Source organism: Pempheris klunzingeri, chromosome 11, assembly GCF_042242105.1.
Source record: "Pempheris klunzingeri isolate RE-2024b chromosome 11, fPemKlu1.hap1, whole genome shotgun sequence".
Classification (NCBI taxonomy): domain Eukaryota; kingdom Metazoa; phylum Chordata; class Actinopteri; order Acropomatiformes; family Pempheridae; genus Pempheris; species Pempheris klunzingeri.
Genome location: NC_092022.1, coordinates 13,829,142 through 13,852,454, shown reverse-complemented (window position 1 = coordinate 13,852,454; position 23,313 = coordinate 13,829,142). Strand labels below are relative to the sequence as shown.

At 42.5% G+C, this 23,313-nt stretch overlaps 1 protein-coding gene across 1 annotated transcript in view; it reads left to right on the top strand.

Moving 5' to 3' along the window:
* The window catches only part of LOC139209268 (ERC protein 2-like), a 146,754-nt gene that overhangs the window by 82,994 nt on the left and 40,447 nt on the right, over positions 1 to 23,313 (top strand). The window contains exon 16 of the mRNA XM_070838916.1: positions 19,503 to 19,650. Within this exon, the coding sequence (XP_070695017.1) occupies positions 19,503 to 19,650 (148 nt within the window). The remainder of the gene's footprint in view (positions 1 to 19,502; positions 19,651 to 23,313) is intronic.

Below are 23,313 nucleotides of genomic sequence, written 5' to 3'. Positions count from 1 at the left end.
GCTCAAGTTTTATAAAAGTGGCACACAGATGTACACATACACACTTTTTGTCTACAGTATGGTAACTGCAGAGCTGCTGTCATAGTAGAGAGGATTTGTGAGTCTTAGAGTGGCCAAGTGAAGTGGCATTGTCTCATAAAGTCCATGTTTGAGTGACTGGAAGGCTAGAGCTGTCTTATGAAGTTGATGTTGAACTGAAAGATACGTTAAGGCTCAAAGGACATTGGTTGAATAGAGAAGATAGCACATGTATGTATGTGTTTAGTTAAGTTGATAGACAGAGATGGAAGATTCTTTCCAGAGACAGAAAGCACTTCTTGTCTTTAACTGAAGAATGACATAGAAAAAATAGAGCGAATGTGACACACAAAAACAAAAAGAATGGAGTGATCGACAACTAGAGAAGAAGATGGAGAGGCAACGTCAATGAGGCAATGAGAAGATATTGCATGTGAAAACTGCTCTCCCCTTCAGACTGAGTCACAGTTTGCCCCACCGGAGTAAAATCATCCTCTCATTGTTTCTTCTTACATTTACTTCATCACTCTTTAAACACTGACCGCCTTAACTTCCTCTGAGTATTGAATGCTCTCCCTTCCTCTCTTTTCTTTTTTCTCTTGTTCTATCTCTGGACGGGTGGAAGAGGGCCTGGAATTTATCACACATACCTAATAATTACTATCACAGGAAATGGTCCAGAGGAAGTAGGTGCACTAGTCCTACTAATTAGTGTCAGTCGCAAACACACATACTTCCATGCACACACATACACACAGCTAATTAATGTCATTTGGCTGGTGTAGAAGTCTCGGGAAAGCCCAATCTGATTGGCCTCAGGGCAACTAACACCCCCAAGTTTACCCAGTTGTATAAATCTCAAGACTAATTGATTGGAAGTCTTTGTGTGTGTGTGTGTGTGTGTGTGTGTGTGTGTGAGAGAGAGAGAGAGAGAGACAGAGAGAGGGTATTTAAGTGTGTGCATGAGTGGGCAATTGATTAGGTGGGCCCTGCCGTCATAAAGAGGCAGCCCAGGAATCAGGACCCAGAGGTGACCAGTGACGGCCTCCTAAATGACGGCCCTGCCCTGAGGGTCACCAAAGGAACAAGGAGAAGGAAGGGGAGGTCAAGGAAGGAGGTGTTGTCAAAGTAGATGGATAGACATGGCACTTTGGATTTGAATTTAGATAGATAGATAGATAGATAGATAGATAGATAGATAGATAGATAGATAGATAGATAGATAGATAGATAGATAGATAGATATGTTGATGGCAGCAGAGATAGAGAACAAAGGGTTAACTAAAGCCCAAAGAGAGTGTGCACCAGTGAAAGAGTTATTTTAAATGCAGCTGTATGTAATATGTTGTTGGATGTGCTGCGCTGTAAAACAGCCATTAAAACAGTGGCTTAGTGAAATGTCCTCATGGTTTACCATTATGGGCACATGAAATGCTGGTATACCCACACAAGTGAGTCAATGGGGCTTACTGGCATATATTCACACACTGTAAACACCTCCAAGCCTCTGTGGTTGGCACACACACCTGAGCTCCGACTCCTGTTTTTCTCCTCTGTGGCTTCACTGGCTATGTCTGTCTGTCTTTATCTGGGTACAAGTATGTCTCTGTTTTTATCTGTCTATGTCTTTATTTTCATTTGTTTCTCACATTTTAGAGATCAGTTTAAAAACAAAGCTTTAATGGCAGAATGTCGAGAGTTCTGTCTGCAGTTTTATTTCTAAGCATTGTCACTCTAGTTTTCCTCATATTGTCACTTAACGCCCTCAGTAAGGGCTTAGTCTTTGTGAGTCTTTGTTGGTTGGACTAGAGTTTTATTGGCCCTGCACGTCTCTCAGTCTTGCTGAGATGGATCCCAGGAGGTTTTAATTGGGAACAATAGTAGTACGGACCACTTCCCAGCACCAGGCTGCTCCAACACTGCACACCAGTCAGCATACACCACAGCAGCCCCTGGCACTTCTGGATTGTGTGTTGTCTGATCTGGTTAATTCAGGGATGTAGACCCAAACTGTAATTATCATTATGTACTTCTCGGCATTGGCAGGAAACAGCCCAAGCAAGTTTGGATGAGCGTGTGTATGAATGAATGTGTGAATGTGTGTGCAAAGAACAACATGTGCATACATGAATTTGTCTGCATTTGTATGTGTGCGTGCGTGCATGTGTGCACATAGGAGCAATGATGTGAAGAGCATGAGAGCTATTAGCAGTGAAAGATAAGCAGATTGTACCACTGGCTATGTGATGATTTTTCCTGCTCTTGTTTTGGCCCTTGTTCATTTGGTCTCTGCTAAATGGAGACATATTGGAAACATGACTGTTCTCTTGGGGCCGGTGGGTATCCAAAGTTTAGTATTGGAAAGCAGAGGAGAGAAAAAGAAATGAGAGGAGAGAGGAAATGAAAGGAAAAGGGTGGAAGGAAAATAAGAAGAAAATAAAAATAAAATCAGGAGTGAAAGTGCGGGTCACTGGAGTTCAACTCACAACCAGGGTTTCAGATCTCATTAAAACAAAAACTACACTTGTCTCATTTGTTTGCAGAAAGAAATTACCATTCACAAGCATCACAGACACTGTTAACTTTCACAACTCTGCAATAAAACATCTGTCTCATTTTTACGATATCAGAGTTGATGTCCAAGAAAAAGCAAAGCCCGCTGAAAAGAGACGGAAAGAGAAAAAAATATACACAAACGTAAAACCCAAAGTTTATTTGGAGCAAGCGTCACATCTATTCAAGATGGCAACCACAGTTTAATCTGTGTAGTCCTTCATCTTTAAAGCTAGCATCAATAAGGCAGAAAAGGCCTTCATGTGGGCGGACAGACTGCGTAGAGACAGAACTGGTCACCACTAAGTAAACAACACAGGAATCCTGTAGAGACAAGAATGGCTGGAGGGAGTGTGAGCAAAGACAATAGCACGACTTTCAGGCCATAGATGAAACACAGAATATAGACAGTGCGTGTATGCGTGATTGAGAATGTGGCCATTCATGAATGTCTTGATATGAGGGTATGCATGTTTATGTCTGGAGTAATTTAAGTCAAGATCAGAGAACTGAGAAACATGTTGTGTCATTTTAGCGTGTCATTCCAGCGCAGAACACTCAAAGCCTGAACAAGACAGTATGTGTATGTCCTGACATTATTGTAACCAAAGCCGCAGCGAATTTTTAATATGTATACATTTCCGTTATTCTGAAGTGTGAGGCATCCGGAGGTAGACTGTGGTTTACGTTATTGTTAGAGAGGTTGTGCTAGTGTGTGTCCTTTCATTTCCGCCTGTGCATATGCTTAACCTGTAGCACCCATTGATGCATTCTCCAACAAAAACCGCACGTTTACTGAGAGTCACAACTCAGTCAGACTGGAGCGCTCAGAGACTGTGCATACAATGGAAGAATCAGCAGAGCTTACTCTTTTAGTCATAGGTTTTACTCTGATATCCATCGAGGATTCATTTTCATAAATTCGTTTTGGCAATGATATCAAAAAGCACTTCTTCTAACTTTTTCCCCCTTATTATCATAAGATGCATACTTTTGCTCAGTATCAAATTGAATGCAAATACTATAAATCTCTATGTCAGTGACTTAATGGGAACATTTTATTTGCTATACAAATATTAAATATTATTGCATGCCTTAAGGTCTTACAAACAGATGCATTGGATGAGAAACATGGACTGAAAGAACTAAAACATTAAGCAGACAAACTTACTTTAAGTTTAAATTTTCGGTAAACTGTAATACCACTCACATGCCCAATAGTGGGTTTTCTCTGTAGTCAAATTTATTCCAAAAATAACAATATAAGGCATGCCTATCTAAAACATGAACCGACTATGCCTTTAGCCCATTCTTAAACATACGTGCATTTGTCACACATTACATGATTTCAATGTGAAACCTAAAAAGAAATAAAAAAAAAGCTTAAGTTCCTGTTTCCTCCTCTGTCTCTTACTCTCCTTCTCCCTCTGTCACACACACAAACATAAAAACACACAAACGTGCTCACGATAACATGCACTGACATACAGTATCTGACATACTGCTGGTCTATTTGAGCCACAGGTCCCCGGGTTCAGCATTTACTAAAATCAAATGTGTGTGTTTGGCCTTGGGTTACACACTCGATTGAATTAGAGAAATGGTGCGCACATGCACACACGCTCACTTACTCACACGTGCACACACACAGCCTCGCATGGACAGAGATCTCTATTAAGTTAAAAAAGAGAGTTGAGTGTCCTCTTCCATTGCAAGGGCTTTTATGTGATAAGATCAGCTCGGGGTGCTCTCCTATGCAGGATTCCTGAGTACATCAAACAACAGTAAACCACATCACAGAGGCAGGAAGAGCTCAGCTCCATTAGCCAACCCATAAAGAACATGTGTATGTGTAATAGGAGAGCAACGCTAGCCACTACAAAAGGTTTACACACACAGGACAAACATACCGTGGTATGCAGTCTCCTAACATACTCGCAAATCGGTGTGCATTTAGGTGCAAATCCACATATAAACATTACTTTGTGTGTGTCTGGTGTATGCACGTATACACACTCATACTGTACGTAGGTTCTGGCTTTATTACTATCATCTGAGCTTATTCTGCATTTTATTCATTCCAACTGGGTCTTAAGCTTAAAATAAGTCTGGTTTTAAAAAATGGCACATGGGCTGGGCTGGAATAATGGGCTGGTAACATGGTGACATAAAAAAAAACAGGAATTCAGAAATCAGCTCACTGGCCAGATGGCAATCATTAGCTTTATTAGGACATAACTAGTAGAGACATACCCCCAACACACACACACGCACACGCATAGCCACATAGCCTAACACACTCTCTACAACTTCAACACTGCTCCATCTCTCCATCCTGTCCTCCTTCACTTTTTGCAGAAAGAGATCTCTCTCTCTTATGAGGTGTTTAGTGACAAAAGGCCAAAGAGACACCCAGCAGCAATACAGCAAGAGAGAGAGACGGAGCGACAAAGAGAGTGAACTGAGAGGGGCTTGGGGGGGTGGGGGGGAAGAGGTTGACCCAGATTGAGTTTACCTATTTTTCTTACATTGATTTGAAACAGATCTTCACTGTGTCTGCTGTCCAAACCACAGGCAGTGAGATATCACCAGGCTCCAGAGGATCTGATTCAAACTAGTTGTCCATCAGTCACTATGACTGACCTAACTCTCCTATGAGAGGATGTCTTAATCATCTACTATGCAGAAGTGAGTTAAGAACCATGATGGGAAACATACATATACATGCATGTTTTAAATTGCATTAAACAATAGTACAGACAGAAGAGTAAGTAGGTGTATCGTCATGATGTGAATAGAGACAAATTCACCCCAATGACAGGATGAAATGGAGACACAAGGCCCACCCGGCTCTCTGCTAAACCATCCTAATATGTATTAATCCAGAAGATTAGGCTGCCTGCTAGCATTACAGGCATTCCTGTGCCAGTCAGCAATGTTCTGCCCACCAAGGTTAACATTTAATCCCGAAGATGACACACACACAAACAGTATCATTGCCACTGATGCCACACAGGATGCCAACGCAGAGTAAGCATGCAAATGTTGCAGAGACTGATTTGTGAAATATGTGGTGGAGGAGAGGGAGACTGGTGGGGGAAACACAGGGTGTTCAGAGAGGAGTTATGCACTATGGCAGGCCCTAATTGCTTACGGCTCCTGTTGTGTGTTTGGCTTTGTTTGAGCATGTCCAATATAACCAGTCATAGGGGAGCCTCTGCCAGAGCTAACACACACAAACACAGTGCTGAACCATAGAGAAGGCTTTTATGGTGTTGAAGACTTCAGTAACATGACACCTAGGGCAAACACTGAGTAATAAAGCAATTGCGGCACATTGTTTAGATCCTCCTCCTGGCATGGTTTGTTTGTCAGTCTCAGAGTGTCTCGGTTTCCTGACATCAGTGTCCTGACATGTCACTTTGGTAGCTTAGTGCACAATAAACGCTCGTGCACGCGCATGCACACAGACACATTTGCAAAAAGAGTACACATGCAGGATAAACACTAAATGCATTAATGCACAAATACACAGAAACATAAGCCCACATGTGTCTGCACGCACGCCACACTGCAGACATTTTGACATGTCAGTCATAATGTGTTTCGTGCCAGTGTTTCCCCAAACTTCTAAGCAGCGTCCTGGTATGTCTGACTGCATGACTGCAGATAAAAGGGCAATAAACATTTCTTTCTTGCTTGCTGACTTGTATGCCTCACATGCTCCTCACCTCCTTTTAAAGTTGCTGTTCTGTGACACAGACAGATTTTCATGTCAAAATGTTTGTATGTGTCTGTATCCTTCCCAGCAGACTCTATTTTGGATCATTTGTAGCACCGAGGTGGTCTCCAGCCTATCCTCTGCGCAAAAATGAGAGCTGTTTGTTAATGCACACCATGTCATCACACTGTAGCTGTAAAATGAGCTCAGTCTTTTTTGAGTTGTGCAAAGTGGTGCAGGCTTTTTACTCTAGACACTTTCTCCCTGTGTGACTGAGGTCTACTGCCTTTTTTTTTTTTAATATCATTCTTTCTGTAGTATATCAGTATGCTCCTCCTGCAAAGTCCAGGAAAGACAGTGGCAGTCTAACAGTGGTGGGAGACCTAACAACTCCAAAACAGACACCATGTTCACAATACTCACAATATTTACAACACACTCACGCACATCTAAACACATCTACCCTTGCATGCAGTCACAGCAGGAGACGGAGCAGGCCCAGGTCTGTCGTTACAGTCTAGATTTAACATGTTTTAGTGTTCAGAGAGAAAGTGAAAACGTTCTGTAAATAGTTCAATTGTAATAAAGTTAAAGGCACACTGAGAGACACCCGTAGCTCTTGCTTATACTGTAGTATAGACTTACAGTCTTTCTGTCTTTAGTAGTGTTTTAGGGGATACATGTATAGTGCTCGACAATAAGTCATTTTTGTCATCTGTATTATGGTGTTTGCCTGCACAAATAATTGGTAATAGATAAAAGAATAGCATACAAAATGTATTGTCAACCAGTGATGGAAATCTGTTAATCTGAAATGCATTTGAAAGTAGAGGCAATAGAGGCACAAAACAACTTCTCCTTGTAACAGATACTACACTCCTGCTGTCTTCAGGATAAAGCCATTAAACTATTAAACTATTTGACAATGATTATGATTTGTTGCACAGCTGTATGATCATCTGGAGGTAAATGGTGGCAGGTTCAATTTGGGACCCATAATTAAGAAAAATGAGACGGTCTTCTCATTGTCATGTGGTAAACCTGATAAAGATGTTCCATAATGTAGCTGAGTGACATTCACAAAGAGAGCAGTGATGTAAGGACAGCTACAACGTGGTGCACACAGGAGTCTCTGCTTTTGTTTGTGTGTTACTGAGAGACAGTGCAAAAGTGAAGGTACATTAGGAACTCATTTAGTTAAGGAGCCCACTCTCACCCACAACTCTTCAATGTCAGTGGAGCGCAGAGCACCACATCGTAATACTCTTAACTGCCTGGTCACAGCATGCACACACACACATAGAGGCAGATGCATCGAGCCGTGTCCTTCTTTTGCATATAAACACAAACACATTTTGAATTTATTTCTACATTTCACAATTATGTAACCCTTTGAGGGATCTTGATGTATATATTTACTGCAACATTATAGCCAACTTCAATTCCTACTGAAACACTGAGCATCACATTGAAATATTGAGAATGATTGTTAATGATTCAACTAGAAAAAAACATAAAACAACTCGTTCACAGACATACACACACTCCTGTATGTTACCATAGCCAGCAAAAGGACTGAGTGGAAGCCATTGTTAAAATAACTGTGATGTAATCTACCAAGGGAGCTGGCTCGGCTGTGTATGTGTGCGCTATCTATCTGGAAATCAGTGGGTCTGTCAGCAGTAACTGACTGCACACAACCACTGGTCTCTTTATTAAAAACCAGACGTACTGTATGCTAGAATCAGTGCACAGGTGTGCAGGAGGGCCGGCTGAGCAGTTATCACAGTTCTGTGCCATCTGTGTTTATGTGTATATGCTGAGGAGAGGAAACTACACTCCAGTAAGACAACTTGAGGCAAGATTCAGAGAGGTCAAAGAGTCAGTGTAATTTTTTTGCTGCAGTGATTACAAGGCACACACTTTTGCTGTTTCATACTTGCATGTGCGCGGATGTGCTCATGTGTTCGCGCTTGCAGCCTCAACTTTCGTACCCTCGTAAAAATTCATAAACACATATTCATCCAATCTTCCGCACAAAAGAAGTGCCATTATGACAAGAGTGCAAGTTGTTTCAATGTGTCTTCTTCACACCAAACATATTCATAACCACTATACTTTACACGGAGGGGTATGTCTCTATTGGGAATTTACACCAAATGATGAACAAGCAAAAGCAATGACACAACAGGCTCAATGTACCAGAGGCATGATCTGTCTGCACTAGCTTCAACGTACAAATTACCCAGATTACAGAGCGGTGTGGATGTCTGTCTGTGTGTGTGTTAGAGAGAATGTGTGTATGCATGTCTGTGTTCGTGCCTTATTTTGCGTGTCCACTGTGCACCGGTACAACTCACTGTGTGTGTTCTAATGCTGAGACCCATGACTGTAAGTTTGTCTTCGTGTGCATGATCGCGCTCAGATATTTGTGTACTTCCAAATGTGTGTATTTCTATGTGTATTGACAAGGAAATGATAGTGAGGTTTTTTATCAGAAGGCCAGGTAGTAATCATGCTACTCTTTGATCCCATGATCCTCACTGATCTGCCTAAATATACAGCAGACCTGTCCGGACCTGGCAATAGCTCCTCTAATCAGCACCCTCACCTAGCCCACTGTGTGTGTGTGTGTGTGTTTGTGTGTGTGTGTGTGACAGACTCTCTGTCTGTCTCTTTGTGTCTGGGTGTCTGTCTCTCTTTCATAATTTCTAGCTTTGAATGTACTTTTCCCTCTGCACTTTAAAGCACTTTAAAGCAGGGCTAATGGAGTCTATATAAGTTAGTATGTGGTCAGAGTGTGTTTGTGCAGTAGATTGTAAAGAAAGCATGTGGTTCCTGCTGCTTCGACACAGAGCAGAGCAGTTTGAGCATTTTTTGCTTTACTTACATTTTACCATCCTTCATTAAAAGAAACCTACTAAGGCTGGAAACAGAGGACTGCTAATTATTAGCAGATGAATGTGTATGCGTGTGTTCCACTTACAGTGTGATGAAATCTACATAAATGCAGCTTTATGTGTGTGTGTGTTTGTGTAGTGCATACACGCACACTCATAGCCTAGAAACACCTATCACAGGATGCCAGCAGCACCTGCTTCTTCCACTGCTGGCAACATCTTTGTCTGTGAAAGGTCAGTGTGTTTTGAGGTATACAGTGGTGTGAAAAAGTATTTGCCCCCTTACAGATTTCTTCTGTTTTTGCTTTATTGTCACACTTACATGTTTCAGATCATCAAACCAATTTTAATATCACACAAAGATAACCTGAGTAAACACAAAAAGCAGTTTTTAAATGATGATTTCATTTATTAAGGGACAAAAGCTATCCAAACCAACCTGGCCCTATGTGAAAAAGTAATTGCCCCCTCCTTGTTAAATCATGAATTAACTGTGATTAACCACATGTTTGAAAGCTGAGTTCAATTTCACTTGCCACGCCCAGGCCTGATTACTGCCCTGTAGAATCAAGAAATCACTTAAATAGACAACATGAAGTAGGCTGAAAGATCTCAAAATGCAACACATCATGCCCCGATCTAAAGCAATTCAAGAACAGACAAGAAACATAGCCATTGACATCTATCAGTATGGAAAGGGTTAAAAAGCCATTTCTAAGGCTTTGGGACTCCAGCGAACAACAGTGAAAGCCATTATCCATGAATGGAGATAACAAGGAAGAGTGGTGAACCTTCCCAGGACTACCGGCCTACCAAAGTGACTCCAAGAGTGCATCAACGTCTCATGCAGGAGGTCACAAAAGAACCCCGAACAACATCTAAAGCACTGCAGGCCTCACTTGCCTCAGTTAAGGTCAGTGTCCATGATTCAACAATAAGAAAGACACTGGGCAAAAATGGCCTCCAACTTGCCGTAATTGATGGAACCATGAATTCTGCTCTCTACCAGAAAATCCTGAAGGAGAATGTCCGGCCATCAGTTCGTGACAAGCGCACTTGGGTTATGCAGCAGGACAATGATCCGAAGCACACCAGCAAGTCCACCTCTGAATAGCTCAAAAAAAACAAAATGAAGGTTTTGGAGTGACCTAGTCAAAGTCAGGACTTAAATCTGATTGAGATGCTGAGGCATGACCTTAAACAGGCCATTCATGCTCGAAAACCCTCCAATTCCCCCACAGCGATGTGAAAGACTCATCGCCAGTTATTGCAAACGCTTGATTGCAGTTGTTGCCACCAAGGGTGGCACAACCAGTTATTAGGTTTAGGGGGCAATTACTTTTTCACATAGGGCCAGGTTGGTTTGGATTGCTTTTGTCCCTTAATAAATAAAATCATCATTTAAAAACTGCTTTTTGTGTTTACTCAGGTTATCTTTGTGTGATATTAAAATTTGTTTGATGATCTGAAACATGTAAGTGTGACAATAAAGCAAAAACAGAAGAAATCTGTAAGGGTAATTCTGTAATTCTCTGAAAGAAATAAAGCTCTCTGCTGGAGAGACACACAACACATTGTGGGTATTGTAGTTCCCCGAGTATGCAGCTTTTATAATAGTTGAGCTCATGTGGCTGTGATTGGAAATAACTGTGATTGGCTGATGGAGTGTGGGGTGAATGTTAGTGTGACCTTGTGTGTCCTTTACACACTGACGGGAAATTGACTGGTCCAAGCTCCAAGGAAAGCTATAATTCTAAGAGTAATACAGGCCAAAGGAGCATACACACATCTCTCTCATGCACGCACACGTGCACACTCGGCCTGCATGGAGTAAAGTCCTAGCTGTGCTGTAGTAACCACATTAATTGGGTTGTGTAATTGTCTGGCAAAGCATTGTGGGAAACAGCCCATACAGATCTGTCCCTTCACCTCAAACCACTTTTTAAACATGGACTCCCATCGTCATGACAGTGTTATCCAGGAAACTGCTGAACATGTGTGTATATGTGTGTTTGAGCGCGCGTGTGTGTTATTCTGTGATCGTATGTGTGTCTGTGTGAGTGTCTCTAAGGCTCCTTTAAGGGAAGTGAGTGTGGTGGCCTCCCATTCCACCACATGTCGGCTGTGGTTCAGCTGTGGTCCACCGCCAGGCCCTACATTTGGAACACAGAGAAAATACACCCGGGGTACTTGCTCCCACTGTTTTCTGGACCCGTCTTTCATCGGTTTGTGTGTATTTTGTGTGTATTTTAGCTGCACGTTTGTGTGTGTCTGTATGAGTATGTGTGCATGTGTAATAGTGCGCCACTATGTTGTACTCTCTGCCCCTGATATTTTAAGGCTTTTTGGCCCCACGTCATGAGTGTGCGCTGTATTTCCAGGCTGCTGTTAGATGACCGGAGTGAGAGAACGGAGGACAGGAAAGGCAGGAGGAATGAGGAGAGAGGAAAGCAAGGCGGGTAATTGAAGGGTTCAGGGTAATACTTAGGCCAAGGATGGCTGTTTCAACGTGTTTGCATAACCTCCTTGAACTTAATATTTAGCCCCACTCTGGAGTGAGTATAGGGCACGGCAGAGCCAAATAGAGAATGATAGAGGGAGAGAGAAGTCGAATGATAGAGAGGTCCAAGTCCTAGGCGGAGGTGATGCCAGTCTCTCCTCCGATGAGTGGCTCGTCTCTTTGATTAGTGAAGGAAAGGGAGGGGAAGAGGTTGATGGAATGAGGATGGAGAGAGAAAAAGACAACACATTGTGGTGGCCTTCCTGCCCAAGAGCCTGTGATGAACTGTTTGACAGAGGGTTATTTTAACACACAAGAATACACAAGACAATACAGAGGACCTCCATTTCAAATGATGCAATGCAGAAGGTGTCCTCCTGGTATTTTCAGTTTACATTACTGACAGTTTAAAGCACAAGCTTTACTGTAGCTCCTCTCAGCCTCGTACTCAAAAGGAGGGAATGTGCGAGGGAATAAATTATGCTCCTGTTTGTATTTAATATGAGATGTACATTGTGTTTTGCAGTTATCATTTGGCAGTGCATACATAAAGCTTACTTTTTTAGATTATTATTTCACATAAGATGGGAACCAAAGTGGAACGGAGTTATAGAATCTTCACTATCAAGTGTGTTATGTGCTGAAATGATTAGTCAAAAAGTAATTTAGGCATTCGACAGAAAATGCAACAACAATTCTGATAATTTATTAATACCATAAGTCACTTTAAACTGAATAACTTTGGACAATGGACGAACAAAAGAAGAAATTGAAAGAAGTTGTTCTAGCAAATTGTGATTTTTTTTTTTTTTACATTTTAGAGACTAAATGATTAATCAATAATATGAATGATTATTCTATTTTGCAGCAACATCTAATGTGCTTGACAGGTGGCTCAACTTGTATTTGCACAGTCATCGTATGTGATCTCTAGAAAAACACCCTCCCATTTGCCACATATTGTGTAGTTTCATCTTTTGATGATGAAAAAGATTGGGAGTGCTCTGGTTGGATCAGAGACAGATGAGAGGGGGGACATAACTCATCAGTGTTTATACTGAGGCCTTAGTGCTCTTTCTTAACAGGCTGCATATGTGTGTATGTTTCCCCCTCTCCCCTTGTGTGTGTGTGTGAGTGTGTGTGTTCTTACAGTAGTGTGGCTGGAGCAGTGTTACTCATTCTGTGACCCTCACCTCTCCCTCAGATGACAGGGAGCTTTAAACAACCCAGCTGCTGTATATGTATAAGTGTGTGAGTGTGAGAGTTGTGTGTGTGTGTGTGTGTGCCACTACTTGTGTCTGACTCCTAGGCAGGGGAGCCCTACACGTGTGTGGTACAGTACAGCCCCCTGTCTGGTTTCTTGCGCCTTGGGGAGACACTGTCAGTCAGCTGAGCGACGATAAAAACGGAAAACAAATCTCCCCTTTTAAGAGAATGGAAAACCCTGTAAAGGTAGCAGTAGGGTCCCTGGAGGTTTTGGGTCAGAGTCTACCTTAATGGTAGAAGTCTGTGTAGGTGGGCCTTGTAGTAGACAGTTTTGGAGATTGGCAGAGGCTTTGACTAATCTGATGTGGATTTTGTTTTACTCTGTCAGTAGGCAGAGTGTTTATTATAGGAATAATTCGACATTTTGACACTTAGTTACTACTTTCTTATATTGAGACGAAAACGTCAATATCAGTCTTACCTCTGAGCTCAGTATTGAGATGGAGTCAAAGATGTTCAGCTGGATTTAACATTAAGGCTGGAGGCAGGGGGACACAGCCAGTTTGACACCTGTTGGTACCTCCAAAGCAGTTTATCCATTTCAAATTTGACGAATGATCACATGTTGGTGGTGTCGATGGTGTCAAACCTGACAACCTCACTGTGACAACAAGATGCAAAGAGACTCAGTCCACCTGACTGTTGTTTGGCAAGAAATAGTTCCAATGTGTAACTTCCCAAAACCTCTTTTTTGTCCAGCAAGACTGATTACTTTGGTAAGTTTAAAGATGTTTGTAAGGATATTTTTGGACTTTGGATGAATGCAGGCCAGTTGTTCCTTTTAATGCTAAGCTTGGCTAATTGTTCAGGTCACCACCTTATGCAAAGACATAAGATTTTTTTCTCACCTCACCCTCTTGAAAAGAAGGCAAATAAATGCATTTTTCAAATGTTGAAGAATTCCCTTAAACATATAGAATTCTATTTAAATTGCATCCTGAAGTCTTTTAAATATTGTTGCTGCCTTGACAAGACAATTTTAGGTTTGAGACAAAGTTGGAACCCCCTTTTCATCTTATTTGTCTGCATTCACACACACACACACACACACACACTCGCACACTGTTTCTGTCTGCTCCTCTCTGTCTGGCTCTCCCTGTCTCCCCCTCTCTCTGGCTGGAATGCAGCGGTGGCCGTCTGGTCCTGCTCATCTCTGGGAGCAGTCAGCCATCTCTCCTCGTCCCTGCTACCACTCTAAACATTTGGCTAGTTTTGGCAGATTTGTTGATTTTTGTCCCCTCGTATTTTCCCTCTTGTTGCTGTAAAACTGATACATACTCTTTCAATTAGACTCCCCCACCCCCACCCCTTCCACCGGTCGGAGCACTAGTGTGGGAGTGGGGGTGAGTGGAGTAAGTGGGTTGTATATTTTATTAGTGAAGTGAAAACACACACAACCTGGCCCAGTTCTGGGAGAACCATCTGCTGTCATGGATTTTTCTTGGGAAGCACAGCTCAAGGTTAGCATGTAAAGTGTATCATTCCTGCTTGAAGCTCATGATTAGCATGTACTGTCTAATATAGTTTCTCAAGAGGAACATTGGAGTTGACATGAATTTTCAAACAAGACAGGCATGCGGGTTTTATTTGTGGTGGGTATGGATAAATCCTATCTTGTAGATTAAGATAAATAAATGCTGTAATCTAGGCAAGCATACAGAAGGAGGTGGATAATAGGTGTATCTGGCATATGGTTTCAGGTTAGCTGCTGCAGGTTAGCATGGAGCTAATCCTGCCTAAGGTAGCCAAAACTTGGACCTCATAAAAATACATTTAACCCACTTTTAGAGTTGAAACACAGATTTACCATCTTAACTGGCTTTGCAGTAAGCTTACCAAATGAAGCCAGAGCATGTGTTTTATGTTGGAAATAGACATTTTCCTTACCTCCTCAGTTGTAAATAACACAGTGTTCCAAAGCCATAAATAATAGTGTCACTCAACCATGCCCCATTCTCATGTCCTCTGCTTGCTCTCACCACAGGCCTCTAGTACTGCCTAGCCAGGGCCCCCCGGCCTTGTGCCGCACCTTCACACACTCACAATCAAGGAAAAGCCATAAAATGCCCGTGGAATGTTTCTGCTGAGTCGGACAGTTAAGTGGTGGAAAGGCCTGATCAACTAGAAGACCTCATAATGGATGTCATGGGAACAGATATTAGTGGGCTCCCCATGTTCTTGCTAACAGAATACATCACACATGCACATAAGGACATGAAAGCACAAATGTGTGCACAGACAGGCAGATGCACGCACACACTGCACTTAGGGGCCGACAGTATTGATGGTTCCCTCGGGCATCACACGGACGCATCTGTTTCTGTCCCACTGACTCTCCACACTCATAATTTCAAGTAAGTCATAACACAAATTATAAACACACATCCCTCAACCGTGACGCCTAGGAATAACAACATGGAGTGTGCTGAGCTGATTTAGGGTAGGCTGGGACTCTTAAATCTTTACCTTTACTCCTTTCTTCCCTTCCTTCTCTCCTTTTCTTCCCTCTTTTCTCTCTCATGCAGCACAGGTGGCAGTCACTCTTGTCAAACACATGCTTTCCTCCCCTCTATTGCCTTCATCTCTTGCCATCTCTTTTTAAAATTTTTCTATTTTTGACCCATTAGTTTTGTGGTGCTTTCTCTTCCCCTTCACAGTCACAGTATTCCTTCCCTAATGCCTCTTTCTTTGAATTTTTTTTTGTGCAATTGTATGCATGTGTGTTTATGCTCACTCTTAACCCCATCTTAACCCCTGGTCACCCAGAAGTCTGAGTGACCTGCCAGTCTCTCTTCTCTTCTGCCCCGTGACATCACAGTCCTTCGACAGCAGCCCCGCCTCAAAGATGCCTTCACCAAAGTCCTCTCTCCTCATTTGTCATTCCTTTGTCCTGAATTATCTGCTTGCCCCATTCGCCTCCTTACCCTTCTCTTCTTCCACTCTTTGCATTCTTTTTTCTTTCCATATCATCTCTACTGACCTCCCCTTTCCTTCCCCTCTCACCTCTCATCGCATGGTCATGTACTTTAGCCATCCATCTCCCACCTCTGTAGATCCAAATGTCTCAATATGTCCCAGGGACCATGAAGGTTCAATTGGAATCACATGTTGTAGCTGAGCTGAGAATTTCAACCCTTATAAATAAGATGTCAGTCCAGCCTGTTCTTTTCTGCAGAGCCTTGCATGCTATCTCTATCCTACTCTATAATACTAAAAGTTGATTTGAGGAATGTGAGATGTATATAGATGCACAACTATTTTTGTGAGCATTATGTTTACCTTGTCAGCCAAAATACTGTTATCTCATAGAATAAAAAAACGTATATCTAAATGAAGTGGTCTTGAGGAGGTTTTGACACCGTAGATCCAGCAGTAGGATTTATTCATCCTTTTATTGGAGTGCCTTATGACTTCTCAGTGCATGGGGTCTGACATTTGCAAAGACTAATTGCAAGTTTGTCATGAAAAACCGTTTCATTGTCGCCCTTTCAATCAGAAAGGAAATGAAGATAATCCTTTGTTTGTCCAGAAGACGCCAAGTCCAAGTTAAGCAGGGAATGAGACAAGAGCGGAGGAAAGAGAGAGAGTTCACCCACTCTAGATCAGTCAGCAGATACACTACAAGCATTTGTCTTTGTGTGCGCGCGCGCGCGTGTGTGTGTGTGTGTGTGTGTGTGTGTGTGTGTGTGTGTGTGTGAGAGAGAGAGATGATTCCTGTCTGCTAGATTCATGTACATAGCAAGTGTGTTCTTCAACTAAGGCCAAATGGCCACTCAAATTAGATGTGATTAAATACTCCAGTGTGATTCAGGTTCAAAGACTGTTAGTAATACTAATCAGCACACACACAGGCAGACACACCATGCACACACAATCACTGATTGAGGATGTGGGAGACAAAGTTTACAGGCTGGCTAATCATAATAACGTCCCTTTTTATTGTTTTAGGAAGACATCACTCAGCAGAATCCTGCAGTACCACTCAGAGAGTACCCACAGGGAGACAGCACTGTAATCTGCAGTGTTAATTTAGAGCCTGGAAGTGATTTAGCTTGCACTGAAGCATGGCAGCCACTTTGGTTCAAAGGCTTAATTCAGTCGGGCTCAAAATGTCTCGGGGTAAATCAATAGTTTGCAGTTGAGAAATCTGTACCTGTGCTTGGGAATGCAGGTGAGATTGATGTGACAGCCATGTCCTCAGCACATATTCTGGTCATAAGAAGGCAATATAGACAGAAGACAAATATTCTTTTGTATCACCAAAACAGTGACTTTCATGAGTTTATTTAGCAGAGGCAGCTTGATGAATGGGAGTGTAACAGTCTCTGATGAACTGAGATAAGTGGTTGTAATAAAGAGATGGATCTCAGTTTCTCTTTTTCAGATGATTCCACAGATTAGATAAACCTCCCCTTTGAAAATGGGGTTAGGGTGAGATCCTCTAACCTTTCACCGCACTCTTTTCCTCCACCAAAATGGTTTTGCACCCAGATTGTCTGACTATTCTAAAAATGTTGTCCCATTTCCAGTAGTGGTTGTGTTTTTCAGTTTCATGCAATTATTCTGTGTGTATTTACAGTCACATACTCGCATACACAAATTCTGTGTTTGCATGCCGTTGATGCAAAATGAGACGAGGAAAGGAGTTGTCCTGCAGTGCAGTGTAAAGATGGCCATCCTGTGAGTAGGTTAAGGCTGTTAATCTGACACATTGTTTATGAACAGTGACAAATTGTGCTGCATAACTTGCCTATACATGACTCTGTGTATCACCTCTTCACTCTATTTAACACAGCCAAAGATAAAGTACAGGAACAGGTATTGCCATTGTGCCATGCTCTAAAATGCATAATCCATCTTGAAGTTTGGCCATAGATGGAAAAGCGAATTGCATTGCTGTTTGATTTTTTTTGTTTGTTTGTTTTTTTTTTACTGTGGATTTCTTGATGGAATTTTCCCCCATTTTACAATGTGAATGGCCAGGTCAAGCAGAATAAGCTGCAGCCTAAAGCACTTGCTCGGGTATAAGTCCAATATAGGTCTGTGCGTGTGTATGTGTGTGTGTGTGTGTGTGTGTGTTCCCTTTACAGTGAGCATTAAAAGGAATAACAGTGGAGGTGTGGGGAGACGAAAAGTGTCACGTTGGTCCTGCTCCGTGATTAATGGTGTGATTAGCTGCTCCGATCCATGTCAAAACCCACATGCATGCACACACAAATACATGCACAACATGCAAGCACACACTTGAGTACACACAAACACACAGAGGCCTATTAATGGGCTTGAATGGGAGAATCCAGAATCCAGATGCGGCGTGCAGATAATTGTACTAAAAACACCAAATGTGGAGTCCCAGGCCAGCAGGACTTTATTCTGAGTTCAGCATGTTTATTTTCGTAATTGAGTTATTTCTGTAGGGACTTAAATCATGGAATAAAAACACTCCAATGCAGGTCAATTTTTAATTGAGTCCAAAGTGTATTTTGAGTGCACCCTCCCTTCCTCTACCCCTCACCTCACACAAACCCACACATTACCTTACCATACTGGTTTAATGCCCTCCTAATTTCAAATGCGATTTAAGAGTCTAGAGCTCTGCAGAGTTGTGTTTACCGAACTTAAAATACCTTCACTGACTACACACTAGTTAGAAGGCTTGTGACTCATCATTCAGACTTGTCATTCAGATGAACTTTGTTGAGACAATGAACCATACATACACTGAGTTAGTCTACTGTCCACATTAATGTGTCTTTGCATTGTTTTTTTTGCCCATTGTCCCCTGTTTTTTTCAATTATATTTTTACATTGTACTTGGGTCACTGGCCATAGTAGAGGTGTGTGTGTGTTTGGCTATCTGTGAGAAAATGTTTGCGCTTCTGAGTGTGTTTACATGAGTGAGCGGATAGATGCTCGATGACGAGGATAGTCATCATCAATCTGCTCGGAAGACTTCTTTCGAAGAGTCACACAAAGCATTCTCTTGGGTCCTGTGTGAGTAAATTTGTGCGTTGTGTGTGCATGATGACATTTGGTGGTTTGTTTCCTCTGCACCTGTAGACAGTCGTTTATTGCCGTCCCCATCCGTACACGTACTCACAGACTCACGCACTGTGGTAACAAGCGGTGACAGGGGAAAGATGTCATATCCCCCTCAGCCTGCCCCATTACATTATTACATCCTCATGACATGGCCATGAGTCACACTGAGGTACTACTAATACAGTACTTAGCAGACCACTTCAAAGATGTCTGCCTGCTTTTCTGTGGAATCTCTGTCTGAGTTTAAGGAGCTCTGGAATGAATGAGTTTGCTGTGACATCTGTATACGTAAAAAGGCCATCAGCTGCAGATGTGGGTGCTGTGTATGTGTAGCTCTTTGATGTCCACCTGTCTATTTTCTGTATGTAAAACATATCTTTACATTCAAACTTTTTATATGAATAAATATGAACCTTTTTTTTAACATTTTGTCCATTTATGATAACATTCCTTCTCACCATTTGCACCCTTCTTACCACATTTCCCACTCTCATCCCCTCAGGCAGCAGGCTTTGCTGGCAGCCATCAGTGAGAAGGATGCTAACATCGCCCTACTGGAGTTATCCTCCTCCAAACGGAAGAAAGCCCAGGAGGAAGTGATGGCTCTGAAGAGGGAGAAAGACAGGCTCATGCACCAGCTCAAACAGCAGGTACATCCACCACACACGACCACCAAGCTATTTACATGTGTATATAAACGATGAATTAAATTTACAGCACTCCCAGTCTAAGACGTTGACTGGCCTGCAAATTAATCAAATGGAGCCTGGCCTTGCGGTCACTGTTAAGGGCAGATTCCGGCTTTGTAAATCAAAGCAGGGCTACAAATTCAAACCTGCTGCAGATGGCGAAGCCCTGTCTGCACTAAAACAGCCTCATGGCCAGACTTTTGAACTCTAAAACCAGGAACAGATAGAGGTTAATAATTCCTGGTAGTTAACAGAGTAGACTTCCCCGCCTCAAACCACATTTACTGCGTTCAGTCGTCATAAGCCAAACGTTTCAAGCAGGAGCTGTGATTCCAAATCCAGGCACATAAACATATGAGGAGAGCTATTCTCTTAACAATCATGTTGCAATCAAAGCTATTAGATGCACTCAAGTCACAGGCGTAGGTTGGTATCATTGGTGAGTCACCGGCGGACTTTTGTGTCTTACATCTTCTAGTCAAACAGACATAAACCCTAGCACACACTAACACACACCTACACGCACATGCATATTTCCCATGCTGCTCTGGCTTTCAATATAACCTGAGGCTGATGAAGGTATGTTGGTCATTAAGGACTGGTCAGACCACATCAGTGACTGAGCTAACATGAATGCTAACGATAATGAGACAACGGTAGGGAGCCCACATATACGGTCTCCTGAGTCACAGGGGCTTCTGGGAAGCATGGTGTGTTTAAAAGTCAACAGATGCAGTGGCTTTAAGTGCAAATCTATGTTAGTTCGTGTCTCGTAAACGGTAAACAGTTCCTAGGAGGAGCAATTTTATTCGAGGACTTTCAAGGAAAGCCTATTATCTGTTTATCGCCATTGGATGCGTCATGTTTTCCCGTTGGGTAACCAGCAGTTACAGTACACCTGATGATCCGATGAGCTCTAATTGCAACGATGTGGCCTCCAGACCTGGAGCAGAGGAAAAAGAGGAGAAGAAAAGAAAGGCAGACACAAGAGAGGAGAGGAGTGGGCAGCATATACACAAAATTTCTTGGACCCTTTTTTTATGTAGATGCAAATCTGATTCCTTAAAAAGTCCTCAGGCACTCATGCATATTAACCCATGGTACTACTACTACTTAGTAAGTGTACCAGGCAGTGTTGTGACCACCTAGCAGTGGGGCCCTAAAAGTATGGGTCATCTATTAATGTTAAGGAGGTTGTAAGATAAGTAGTTCCCATAGGGAGTCTTTGCACTACTTGGGTTCCTTCCATTCTACAGAATGAGCTCTCTGGAGGTTATGTTGTTCGACATGACACACACCGGCTCTCTGTCTTCTGACCCATTGACACACATCTCAGGATAGGTTGCCTTCCTCAGGTCCTCAACAGCCAATGGCGGAAGGAAACTGACCAGGAAATGCCGAAGAATTATGGGACTCAGAGTCTCCGAGGAGAAAGCTGATCTGTAGACAGCAGATAGATTTACAGATAGCAGTGCCCTGTCTGACCTCCCCATATCCCTCTTTTGGAAGATCTTGTGTGTATATGGATAAAGCCGGCGGTCTAAGACAAACTTTCACTTCTCAGACAGTTTCCCTTTGAGGCATAGGTCTTCTTCAGCACAGACAAACACACATATACAATGACACGGCTACATACACCCAGATATACACATGAAGAGTGTTGTGTTTAGACTTCTTGAGAAGTCTAACATCAGTGACTAATTTGAGAAGTCTAAAGTCAGAACAAATGCATCCCCATGTGGGAATTCTTTGAGTGGTCCCATCCTAGTAATGGATGACCAAACGTCACTAGTGCTTTGAAGCTGAGAAAAGATGAATATGGAATCCTCAGAGGTGTGCTATTTTCTTTGACTTTTCTCAGTTTTTTCTTCTCCATCTCCCTCTTTCTCACTCTTTTTGGACTCACTTGTGCAGCCATGCTCTCTATATGCTGAAAAGATGGGTTTTGTGCTCTCAGTGGTGTGCCATTTGGAGCAGCTTATGTAAAACTATCTGTCTGCTTAGGGCAGGGTCACTGTGTTACTCCATTTTAATGGAATAGCATGGCAATATTGCACAGACACAAACACACAGACAGACCTGATTAAAGGGGTGCATGTAAGTGTTGTGAAAATTGTGCAGCCTTTCTGCCAGCTGCCTGTTTGTTTAAGGCCTTTCTTGACAGCCTCCTGTGTCCATATGTGTTAATACAGCTCCGCTCTAATCAGGACAGGCTTGTGATTTACTGAGGGCTTGGACTGAGGTTTGGGATGCAGCTGTGAGCACAGCAGCGGGAACATCACTGCCATGTTTACACCAGCAGCTGCACTTTGATTCGCATGCAGAGACCACTGACTGCACACACAGTACAGGCCAAATCTGTTATGGTTAGAGATGTCAATGAAGAACTCTCCTCTCCCTTGCCTTCCCTTCGTTGCCCTTCACTTCTCTCTCCTCTCCTCTCCTCTCCTCTCCTCTCCTCTCCTCTCCTCTCCTCTCCTCTCCTCTCCTCTCCTCTCCCAGTAGTGCCACCTGTGTCTGTTCCAAGCTGCTTGATCTACCTGGAGGCAAAAAACTGAGCTGTTTACTCAGCAAAACCCCTAATTAACACTAATTAAAGCACACACATTCCACCACACAGGCGTTTTATATGAGCACACCTTCTTTACGCATGCACCAGGAATATGCCTGTAAGAAGAGAGTGGATGTGCATGCTTTTGCATGTGTGTATGTCTGTTTGAATAAACTGGAAGGCCACATGTGGGCTGTCCTGACCACACAGTCAGACTCCTCCAGAAGCAATTCATCACTTCATTCATGTGTGTTTGTGTCTCAGGTCATTAAATATTAACTAAACGCACACACACACACACACACACATATACAAACGAATTCTAGGATGTTTGGCTTCTCATCCTACCAAATATGGTTGTAATTAATTGAACAGGAACGAGTAATATGGTTCATATTAGTTTAGCAGCAAGGACTAAACACACATTAGCCTTTTTGACCCTCTGCAGCAAATTAGTTTTGAAAATATTTCTTTATTAGAAATAGCAGAAACAGCATTATTAAGCATCTGTGTGGAAGCATGAACAGCATGTACTGTGCAGCAGTATAGTAGTTTCATCAGCTGCATGGTGTATCATAGTAATTGTCTTAGACTCAATAACAAGTACCAGGTCTGTAACTGCATTGAAGCCAGCCCCACCCAGTCACACCTGCTAGTGTCAACACCTGAGGTCATGGAGGGCTGTACACCTACAACCTAGCCTTTAACTGCTTTAACTACTGGTCTGTCTGTGTCTGTCTGAGTCCACCTCCATCCCTCACTCTTCATCTTTATCTCTGCCTCTCTCTGTCCCTCTCACCATGGTGTCAATGTTCTCACCTTATTTAAGCAGCTCTTCTCCAATTTAAGCTAATTGCTAACCTCTTTAATACCAGCCACATCCTCTCCTGTGATCCTGAGTGGCTCGTTTCCTCAGTCATTAGGCCTTAGCTCCTTATCTCAGCAGTGTTGTCCCCAGGCAACGGACTACTGTAACACCATCTCCCTCCTATCTTAACAGATGACTCAGGTTTTTTTTTCCTTCTGCCATGGCTGTCTTTCATTTGAAACAGGAAAGCCAAAACATTTTGCTT